The 11,222-nt window shown below is 58.7% G+C and overlaps 1 protein-coding gene across 1 annotated transcript; it reads left to right on the plus strand.

Annotated features, from left to right (window-relative positions):
- The first annotated feature begins 2,321 nt into the window (after positions 1 to 2,321).
- Positions 2,322 to 9,496, plus strand: LOC129402529 (ras-related protein Rab-19-like). The gene is made up of 4 exons (XM_055129461.1): positions 2,322 to 2,501; positions 3,705 to 3,888; positions 8,003 to 8,239; positions 9,456 to 9,496. The coding sequence occupies exons 1-4, from the start codon at positions 2,322 to 2,324 to the stop codon at positions 9,494 to 9,496; spliced, it is 642 nt and encodes a 213-aa protein (XP_054985436.1).
- The last annotated feature ends 1,726 nt before the right edge of the window (positions 9,497 to 11,222 follow it).

The following is an 11,222-nucleotide window of genomic DNA, read 5'->3' on the forward strand; positions in this document are numbered from 1 at the left end:
GGGGCGTCTGGCCTCGGGTAGGGGTGTGGGAGGGGCGGGGAGGCCTGGGGGTCAGATTTCAGCTCAGGAGTCGGGGACCAGGTCCTGGGAGTGCAAGGGCTTTTCTGTCATTGGAAAAGTCAGAGGAGGGCGAAGTGGGCGCCCGGGTGGGCTGTGTGGGCGGGGTCCGCTCACTCTGTCCTGGGCTTAAGGGGGGGGCTTGGAGAACTGGGGGAGCCCTTGGGGAACTTGGGATTTTACCGCTTGGGATTCAGGGGCTTTCCCATCCTCGGTTGATGAGCTCCCTCGCTTTTTCTTTTCTTTTCTTTTTTTTTTTTTTGCTTTTTGGGTCACACCTGTGCAGGCGTTACTCCTGGCTCTGCATTCAGGAATCACTCCTGGCGCTGCTCTGGGGACCATATGGGATGCTGGGATTCGAACCCGGGTAGGCCAGGTGCAAGGCAAATGCCTTACCCAGTGTGCTATCACTCCAACCCAGCAGTCGCCTTTTCTAGGACTCTGTTTGGGGGTGTCGGGGGCAGGGCTGGTTGGGGGGATCACAGCCCTGCTCAGGGCTTACCCTAGACTGAGGCAGCCTGGGGGCTGGAGAAGGGTGTCGATTCCTGCTGGGCAGGTCTCCAAGCCAGAGATGGGACACAAGGAACTAACCAGGGCGCCCGCCCCAGGGAGCAGCAGAAGGCAACAGGGATGGGCCCTGCTGGAGTATCTGCTGGGCTGTCATGAGGAAGGGCTCAGGCCGGTCTCCTGGGCACAGAGGCGCAGGGCAGCAGGTGGAGACCCCGGCGGGGGGGGCAAGGGCACCCCAACAGCCACACCAGAGCGCCCAGAGTGAGGCAGTGCCTGCGGGGCTCAAAGACCAGAGCACAGGAGTTGTGTGTGTGCATTTATGTGTGTGTGTGTCTGTGTGTGTGTGTGTTTATGTGTGTGTGTAGGGAGGGGTGATCCCTGAGCACAACCAGATGTGACACCCAGACTTCCCCCTCAAAAAGTACAATATGGGGGCTGGAGTGATAGCACACAAGGGCATTTGCCTTGCACGTGGCTGACCCGGGGTCAATTCCCAGCATCCCATATGGTCCCCTAACACGGCCAGGAGTAATACCTGTGTGCACAGCTAGGAGTGACCCCTGAGCATCCCTGGGTGTGACCCAAAAAGCAAAAAAAAAAGTACAATATGTAAAGTGTGTGTGTGTCTGTGTGTGAGTGTGCATGTGTGTAGAGATATATTAGAAAATGGAGTCCAGCAATGTAGATACATATTTGGTTTTTGGGCGATACATTGCCATGCTCGGGGATCACTCCTGGCGGTGCTCGGGGTGGAACTGGGGTCGGCCAATCGCAAGGAAAACAGCCTCCCCGCTAGACTGTGCCAACCTTTATCTTTTCTTCGGTTCGGGGCTTTACCCAGCAGTGCTGCTGGAGGTGTCAGGGAACCATGTGGTGCCAGGGACGGAGCCCGGGCCTCCTGCACGCAAAGCCTGAGCTCAGCCCTTTGAGCTCTCTCTGGCCCACGCCTATGTATATATGTACATATATATATATATATATTTTTTTTTCCTTTTTGGGTCACACCTGGCGATGCACAGGGGTTACTCCTGGCTCTGCACTCAGGAATCACTCCTGGCAGTGCTCAGGGGACCATATGGGATGCTGGGAATTGAACCTGGGTCGGCCACGTGCAAGGCAAACGCCGTACCCGCGGTGCTATTGCTCCAGCCCCAGTAGTATATATATATATATTTTAAGATATCTTCTTTATTTATTGCTGTTTGGGTCACAGCCTGTGATGCTCAGGGCTTACTCCTGGCTCTGCCCTCAGGAATGACCCCTGGCAGTGCTGGGGGGACCCTATGAGATGCTGGGGATTGAACCGGATCAGCCACGTGCTAGGCAAATGCCCTCCCTACTGTCCTTTCCCTCCAGCCCCCGCACCTGACCATCCTGCCCCCGCACTGGCTGCTGGGAGCCTGGGCATCCCGTCTCCCCACACCACTCTGGGGGTGCACAGGAGCGAGATGTGAGTCCGCTGATGAAAGGCAGGTGCACAATGGTGGGGTCTCCTGTGATACCCCACTTCGCAGGCACACGCGGTCTCTCCGACTAGGGTTTCCATCCCAGCGTCATCTCAGTGCTGACCGTGCACAGGGCCAGGCAGAGGACGGCGGGGGAAGCTTTGAGTCTGGCTCCCCTCAACATGTGTATGGGTCCCCCGCGGGCAGGCGTGCTGACGGTCACGGGGCATCTCCTGGTGACTCAGCGGGTCTCTCCTTTTCTCTTGAACTCAGAGCCAGCGATCAGAGTCACAGTTCCCCAACCTCACCATGGCCCTGGACAAGAACTTTGACTTCAAGTTCAAGGTCATTGTCATCGGGGACGCCAACGTGGGCAAGACGTGTTTGGTGCAGCACTTCGCCTCCGGGGTCTACAGCGAGGCACAGCAGAACACCATTGGTGTGGACATCACCGTGCGCTCCCTGGACATCGACGGCAAGAAAGTGAAGGTTTCGGGGCTGGGCCCGGGTTTCCTCAAGGAGATATGAGTTCAAGGAAGGAGTGGGGTAAAGAGAGAACAGGAACCTCTTACAGTATCAGCCCCCCACCTCCAAGTCCTGGGGTCTTTAAAATCAAAGCATCGGGATGGGGAAAGCATGAAAGAAACCATCCCTCCATGTCACCATGTAAAGGGCAGGTGTGTCCACTTCTCTATGGCTACCAGGAGTCAAATTCCTGCACACGCAGATACCGTGAACAAAGTGCACAGAACTAGTCGTACACACGAGACTTGGAAAGTGACCAATTTGTTTTCTTTGTTCTCCTTTCGCTTATTTGGTTTTGGTTTCCGGCCATGTCACATGATGTTCAGGGATCCCTCCTGGCAGGTCCGGGCTCTGCATGCACTGTCAGGGGTCAAAGGGGTGCAAACCTCAGCACTGCAAGAATGAGCTCTTGAGCACAGAGCCAGGAGTAAACCCGGAGCAGAGCTGGGTGTGTGGACAAAATAACACAATCTTAGCGCCAGAGGGAGAGCGTTACCCGCTTCCCTGAGCACATCGGGGAGCAACTGCGAGCACCCAGCGAGGACAATCACTGGGTGTGGCCAAAACCAAAAGGATTTTTTATAAAAGAGCAAAAGACACGAAACCTCAGGACAACAGGTTCACCCTCCCAGCCAGGGCGCCTCCGGTGGAGACCCCGAAGCCTGGGCATACCTTGGTGTCGGGGAGGAACAGGAAATAACAACCCAGGCGGCACCAGATCCCTGAGCCCATATCCTAGAAAGGAGGCCCAGAGAGCCGCCTTACTTACTTATGTATTTTGGAGCCACACTGCCAATACTCGGGGGTGGCTCCTGGCTCCACTCAGGAATCCCCCTGGCAGGGCTCGGGGACCATGGGGGCTGCCGGGGGTTGAACCTGTATCAGCCACGTGAAAGGCACCGCCTTCCTGCTGTACCATCTCTCTGACCCTGAAACTGCCTTTTATTTTGGATTTTTTGATCCACCCCCAGTGGTGCTCAGGAATCACTCCTGGAGGGGTGTCCGGGCCTCCATGGAGTGCGGGTGATCGAACCCGGATTGGCCAGGAGGAGCAGGCAAGCGCCCTCCCTGCAGTTCTGTGACTCCAGGAAACTGTTTTTCAGAGTTGAGGGAGCTGTGCCCGTCAGGTGGGCCACCCCCGACTCCCTCTGCTCCCGCCCCCTCCAGATGCAGCTGTGGGACCCCGCAGTCCAGGAGAGCTACCGGGCCATCACACGGAGCTACTACCGCAGGGCGCACGCGGCCATCATCGCCTACGACATCACGCAGCGCTCCTCCTTCGAGTCTGTTCCGCACTGGATTGACGAGGTGAAGAAGTACAGAGCCGCCAACCTGGTCATCATGCTGATGGGTCTGTATGGGAGCCTCGAGGCTGAGGGACCCCGCCAGCCCCGTGCTGGGGCTCAGCTCTCTGGGACGCGCAGTGCTCATGGAGCACGTGGCAGTGGCTAGGAGGCAGCTGGACCCGGCGAGACCGATCTTGGCCTGCGCAAATGCCTTGAGTTTGATTCCCAGCACCCCCAGGGCCCCAGAGCACTGCGGGGTACATGTCTGGTGCTTCCCCCCCTACATACACATACACATACAAACACACACACACAGACACACACACACACACACACACACACACAGACACACACACACACACACACACACACACACACACACACCGCAAAGGAACAAGCAGGGCTGAGGCTGGAAGGGAGATCAGTGGTAGAGTCCAGGCCGAGAATGGATGAGACGCTACTTTGACCCCTGGGCCTGAGAGGGATCGAGCCCCCAGCCCAGAAAGCACAGCAGTAGACAGCACCTCAGGGCAGGTCTGGCCCAGGAAGTAGCATCAGAGTCACTGACCCGCGGGGCATGAGCATGGGGTGCTAATTTGTTAAGGAAAAAAAGCTCTGCAGGCTGGAGATAGTATGAGAAGTAAGTCATGGGCTGGAGCGATAGCACAGCGGGTAGGGCGTTTGCCTTGCAAGCAGCCAACCTGGGTTCAATTCCCAGCATCCCATATGGTCCCCCAAGCACCGCCAGGAGTAATTTCTGACTGCTAAATCAGGAGTAACCCCTGAGCATTGCTGGGTGTGACCCAAAAAGAAAAAAAAAAAAAAGTAGTGCCCTGGGCTTGCCTGAGGCCGACCAGGTCCCATCCCTGCACCACATGGTCCCCAAAACCACCAGCAACACACCCCAGGAGCCCCAGGACCAAGCAGGGCTCGCCCTGAGCATTGCCCCCTGTGGGTTCAATCACCGCCCCCTCCACACACACACGAAAGGACCCCTGGCCAGCCCCGACAAGGGGTTCAGGAGCAGAGAGGCAGCAGCGGGGTCAGCCCGGACACTCTCGGCTGCGGCGTCATCTGGCAAAGTGCCAGCCCTTTCCGGCCACTCCTGTCGCTTCAGTTGTGCCAGCAGAGCTTCCTTCCCCTCCTCGGGGCTCGGCTCTCTGCCACGGGGCTGCTTCCTCTGTCGGCTCTTCCTGCCCCGCTGCCCCGCAGGGTCCGAGGGCCAGAGGCGTCCCCTGCGCTGAGCAGAGCCCAGGACCACTCAGACTCCTCGTGTGAAGGAATCCAGCTGGCAGGGCCTTGGGCTAGCAGCTGCCCACCCCACAGAGGCTTCCCCGAGCACTGCCAGGGGGCACTCCTGAGCACAGAGCCAAATCCCACCCCACCCCACACACACAATAAAATGATTTAATGAGGGCAGGAGAGATCCCTCTGCTGTGACTCTGGGTTCAAAGCCCCGAGCCCACAGCCAGGAGTAGCCCCTGAACACTGCCAGGAGAGCCCCCCTGCAAAAATCAACATCTAATGAGGTAAAGAGCACTTACTCCTGGCACATCAGGCGTGCTCAGGAGGGCAGAGTCACAACACAGCGGGGAGGGCACTTGATGTCACAGCTGACCTGGGTTCGATCCCCAGCACCACATATGTTCTCTAAGCCCCACCAGGAGTGATCCCTGAGCACAGACCAGGACTAAGCCTGAGTGTCACCAGGTGTCATCCAAACTTCCTATCCCCCCACCCCGAAAAGGGGACAGATTTGAATCTGCTGCAAGGCCTTCCTTGCGGCTGTGTCTGGCACACCAAGGCTGCTGCTGGGGTGGGGGCTGTGCCCAGGACCAGACCTGCCTTTGCCTGCTGCACTCTGGAAGATTCTCTCCAGCCACATGGCACTGGCCAGTTTGACTGATCCCAGTCATAGTTCATCCCCTTCCCATCCCTGTCAGTCCGTTATGGCCACCAGGGGGCGCGCGTGCACGAGGCTGCAGTACTCAGGCGTCAGGGTCCTGACCCTTGCAGGGAGTATTGCCCCTTGGTTGGGCCACACTCCTGACTCCAGTGCTCCTTGGGTGGTGGGGCTCACTAGCGGCTGCACCCTGCAATGGCCGCGTCCACACACCTGGCTGCGTGCAGCTGTATTCCCGGGGACGCCAGAGACACGCCCGTATGCGGGATGGAGTGTGGCAGCAGGAGGGTGAGCCGCACAGCTGGCCTGGGAAGGAGGAGGAAGGACGGAGGACTGGCTCTGTCCCAGTCCACGGGGCCAGACCTGACGGAGTGGGAGCAGAGGTGGGAGACGTGCTGCAGGGTTAAGTCCCTTGCCTTGCCTTGCTCGTGCCCTGGCTTGATCCCTGGCACCACACCAGGAGTGGACCCTGAACAGAGTCACAGTAAGCCCTGAGCACTGTTGAACATGCCCCCACCCCCTATTTACACTTATTACATAGACAATTTTTTTTTCTTTTTTTTTCTTTTTGGGTCACACCCGGCGATGCACAGGGGTTACTCCTGGCTTTGCACTCAGGAATTACCCTGGCGTTGCTCAGGGGACCATATGGGATGCTGGGATTAGAACCCGGGTCGGCCCTGTGCAAACGCCCTACCCGCTGTGCTATCGCTCCAGCCCCACATAGACAATTTTTTTTTGCCTCCATTCCTCTCGGAGAGCACGGTAAACTACTGAGAGTATCCTGCCCACATGGCAGAGCCTGGCAAGCTCCCCATGGTGTATTCAAATGCCAAAAACAGTAACAAGTCTCACAATGGAGACATTACTGGTGCCTGCTCGAGCAAATCGATATGCAACGGGGCTACAGTGATACATATGCAAACCTATACATGTGTACACACATGCACACATCCACATGCATACTCACATATATGCGCATGCATATACATATTCCAACACATTCACATTCACACACACACACACAACACAGGCATGCAAGTGTGGCTGGCAGGCTCTGAGTCATATCTGTGGGTCATGTCAGGGGTGATTTCCTGGTTTTGATCTCGTGCCTTGGCTAGAGGTGGCCCACGGGGGACTGGGTGGTTCCCAGGATCTGTGTATTTGCAACTTCCTGCAAATGGATCCTGGTTTCCATTCAACTGTTGTCAAGTTCTTCCTGGGAGGGGAGTAAAGGGGGAGCTGGGAGACAGAGGTGGGCTACAAGGCCCCTCAGGGGACAGCAATGAAAACCAGGTGGAGGAACCGGCCCCGCCTGCTTTCACTGTCAACACAGGCAAGAAATCCTCCGTCCCTGGGAGCTTCTCTTTGGATGCCGCCTCGAGACATCCTAGTCCCCCTGCGGGATGGAGGTGCAGAGCTGGACGCCCCCCTCGGCCAGCCCCCTCGGTCCTGGGCTCTCTGGGGAACTGGGCCTGTTCCGCGAGTGCTGAGATGGGGTCACAGACACTGTCAGTGCGGAGGGGATGCGCATCTGCGCAGTTTACTGTCTAGATTCTCGACTGGGAAAAACATCCTAGGGCTCAGACAAAGCACAGGGCCAGGACACAGATGTCGCATGCAGCTGACCCACATCCGGTCCCCAAGCACTGCCGGGAGTCATCCCTGAGCACAGAGCCAGGAGTCAGCCCTGAGCACCACCAGGTCTTCAGAGCAGAGACCTGTCGTACCACTAAAACACGCACCTCTGCAAGCCCGTGTTCTCGAGCACAGATGTCGCTGGCCTGTCCCCACTGTGGACAAGCCCGTGTTCTCTCTTGAACACACATGTCTCCCACCGAGTTCCAGTAAAAGCTTTCTTCATCATGAAAGCAGAGACAAGAACACGCCCCTCTGGCTGTCCCTGTGTTGGCACTGGCAGAAGATGGGCTCGACAGTGCCCCCTTTCGTGCTACCCACGATGGTGTTTGAGTTTTGTGTGCCAGGGTGAATGTCCTTGTACTGCAGTGAGGGGATGTCGTTACTGGCTGGGGGCTGGGGGGAGTGGCACTGTCCCAGCTGGATGCTTGCACACACCTGCTCCTGTGTTGCTGCACCAGGTCTGAGGGCGGAGCTGCTGGGACCAAGCTCGGCTCAGGGGTCCAACTCCAGGCCTCGTGCTTGGAAGGCTGGAGTGCCACGGCCCCATCTGAAATGCAATCCTCAAAGTCTGTTTAGAAAAAACAAACTGGAATAAGCGGTTCACTGGCTCCCGACTTCTCCCTCCCTCCCCCCAGGGACCAAGTCTGACCTGTGGGAGAAGCGGCAGGTGCTGTTCGAGGAAGCCTGCGCAATGGCAGAGAAGCACGGCCTCCTGGCGGCGCTCGAGACCTCGGCCAAGGAGTCCAGGAACATCAACGAGGCCTTCCAGCTCATGGCCAGGGTGCTGATCGCCCGCAAAAGTCTGCCCGCCCTGAGCAGCGTCCCCCACTCCACGGCCATCGTGCGGGCCCCCCGCTCCCAGGGCTCCCAGGGTGCGAGACAGGGCTCCCAGGGTGCGAGTCAGGGCTCCCAGGGTTCGAGTCAGGGCTCCCAGGGTGCGAGACAGGGCTCCCAGGGTTCGAGACGGGGATCCCAGGGTGCGAGTCAGGGCTCCCAGGGTGCAAGACTGGATTTCCAGAGTAGGAGACTGAATTCCCGGAGTCTGAGACTGGATTTCTGGGGTGCGACACTGGATTTCCAGTGTGCGAGCCTGCATTCCCAGACTGTGAGACTGGATTCGCAGGGTGTAAGCAACAAGAGCAAGTGCTCCTGCTGAGCGCGCTCCCGGGGTCTGCCCAGTACCCATGTGGGCAGAATATACCCAGTGTCTGCCAAGTACCCGTGTCTGTAGAGTACCCACGGTCTGCAGAGTACCTCTGTGTGCAGAGGGCCTCGGTGTTTGCAGAGTACCCTGGTGTCTGCTGTGTCTCAGCTTTACTAGATTACCCAATCTGTACAGTACCCAGTGTCTGCAGAGTACCCAGAGTCTGCAAAATTCCCCAGTGTCTGCCGAGTGCCTTGTTTCTGCCCCACCCCAGGTCCGGAGCTGCTTGCCACTTGCCTTCCCCCTCCGAGGAGGGCCGAGTCCCTCTGCTGGCCTCCCGGGCACAGCCAGACTGGACAGGACAGGTTTGCTCTGGCACGTCCCCTGGGCCTTTTCTCTCCTGCAGACGCCAGGGAGCTGCCCGGGTCGCAGTGGGGGCCGGTGCTCTCCCACAGACGGTCTGAGTACCCCAGGGGCGCTTCCCCTTCGGCCCTGACTGAAGAGTGATGAGAAGACAAGGGAGGAGACAGGAGGTCTGGAACATTCCGGAGCCATCTCCAGGAACCCGGCCTGGGCACAGGGAGCAGCGACAGGCCCGAATGCTGGTGAGGGTGGGGGCGCGTCCTGCTGGGTCAGCGGCTGCCCTGTGTGCCCACCTCCTCGGACACGACATGGTCCACTCTAACTGTGCAGAGTCGGAGTCACCTGCCCGCTGTCCCTTGACCTGGGACAGAGTCGCCAGTGTCTGCAGAGCACCTCAGTGTGTACCGAGTATCAGACCGATCCTGGCCTCGTAGGCCCTGCAGACCCCGTGAGCAATAAAGCTACTGGACACAGCTGGTTGTCCGCTGAGATGCAGCACAGGACCCTAGGGCCAGCGGAGCTGGGCCAACCCCAGCACCGGCAGGGAACCGTCTGCCCGGGACGGCCCCCGGCAACTCCAGTTCAGAGCATGGCCAGAGTGTTCCCCCAGGATCGCTTCTGAGCCCTGAGGCCCAACGACTCCCAGGAGCGATCCCCGAGCACCACCGGGTGTGGCCTGACCTCCCCCAAAGGCGCCTCCTGCAGCACTTGGTGTCGGTTATGTACGAAAGGAATCTACGATCCCAATTCCACCATCCAAGAGAGCACGGGGGGAAGGCTCTTACCTGTACCAGCCGACCGGGTTCAGCCCTGCACCACACGAGGTCCCTGAGCACCAACGGGGATTAGCTCCTGAGCACTTCAGGGTACGGCCCCAAACCCCAATTTCTTCTCACTAGTTTTTAGTTGTGGTGGAAGGGTGTGTGTGTGTGTGTGTGTGTGTGTGTGTGTGTGTGTGTGTGTGTGTAGGCACATCAAGGAGTGCTCAGGAGATACTCCTGGTTCTGTGCTCAGGAGTGACCCCTAGTGGTTCTTCGAGGACAATGCAAGGTGCCAGGGGGCTTCTCATCAGGGTCAGCGGGATGTGAGGCTCAGCCCCGGGACTCTCTCTCTGGCCTTCCTCCCTGGATTTTGGGTTTTGTCTTTGGGTTCCAACCCCAAGGAGCACATATGCCCCCCCAAGCAGAGCCCTGATGAGCCCTGAGCACTTCTGGGAGGGACCCCGCTTTGCCCCCCAATGGGGGAAGTGCATATTGTTCCCTCTAGGGCTGCAGAAGCAATGGAGGGAAGGGGGACAGGGGCAGGGCTGGCGGAGAGCCTGTTCTGCAGTCGAGGACAGTGGAGTCAGCACGGGGGTCAGGCAGGGCCTGGGGGACCCCCCAGGAAGCCACAGCTGAGAGTGACTGTTTCCTCCACCGAGACACCGAGATAGCGCCAACCTCTGACTGCTGAGAATGAAACTGCTGCTGGCGGGCAGGTGCCAGGACACCGGGTGCATTTCGTGAGCAGCAGCTGGGCTGCAGAGGTGGCACAGCGGGGAGGACGCCTGCCTTGCTCAAGGCCCACCCAGGTTCGATCCCTGGCAGCCCCTTGTAGACGCCCCCAGCCCGGTCGACAGTACGCCCTTAGCACAGGCGGGTATGGCCCAAAAAGGCGGGGGGAAATTGAACCAGCACCGAGCACAGCCCTGGCATGGGAGAAGCCCTGGGTGCGACTCGCACAGGCATGAAAGCCTTCTGCTGCTGTCTGGGGCTCACCCAGGGCTGCTCTGGCCTCCCCGACTGCACTCAAGGACCTCGTGCCAGGGAGGGACCCGACAGCAGCACCCACGGCAAGCGCCTCAGCCCGACGCTCTCTCTGCGGCCAGAGAGCTCCTGTACAGCAACGCGCACGACCCCCTTCCGGACACCATGGACCCCCGCCACACCCCACCCCGGCACAGGGCCACAATGAAGGCTGAGATGCCTCCAGGACCAGATTTTGGGGACAACGCTGACCCCAGAGGTCAGGCTGACTTCCACTTTAGCCAAGAATGTGGGGCTGGGAAGCAAAATCAAAATAGAGACATCCCTTTCCCTGCCCAGGGGGAGGGGAGGGGAGGGGAGGGCGTTGTCAAGCACAGGGCCATCTGGAAAGGGTAAACACCTGACCCTGCCACCTGACCCCTAACACAGGACACGAACCCGAAGCTGCATGGCCAGTGACACCACTAAAACCTGACAACAAAACACCTCAAACGAGGACCAAAGTTGGCCAAGCAAAGTGCCCAGGCTGGGAAGGCTAGGGGATCCTGAAACAAGCTTTTCATATCTTCAGGATGGAAATTCCTTTTGCACATTGAAACGCAC

This window comes from Sorex araneus, chromosome 1, assembly GCF_027595985.1.
Source record: "Sorex araneus isolate mSorAra2 chromosome 1, mSorAra2.pri, whole genome shotgun sequence".
Classification (NCBI taxonomy): domain Eukaryota; kingdom Metazoa; phylum Chordata; class Mammalia; order Eulipotyphla; family Soricidae; genus Sorex; species Sorex araneus.

What these genes read in the sequence shown, in the direction of transcription:
- LOC129402529 (XM_055129461.1), top strand. Translation starts at nt 2,322, where the DNA reads ATGGCCCTGGACAAGAACTTTGACTTCAAGTTCAAGGTCATTGTCATC. An exon ending in CCTGGTCATCATGCTGATGG is followed by an intron (nt 3,889 to 8,002) that starts GTCTGTATGGGA and finishes CCCTCCCCCCAG; the next exon opens with GGACCAAGTCTGACCTGTGG. An exon ending in CCGCTCCCAGGGCTCCCAGG is followed by an intron (nt 8,240 to 9,455) that starts GTGCGAGACAGG and finishes CGGCAACTCCAG; the next exon opens with TTCAGAGCATGGCCAGAGTG.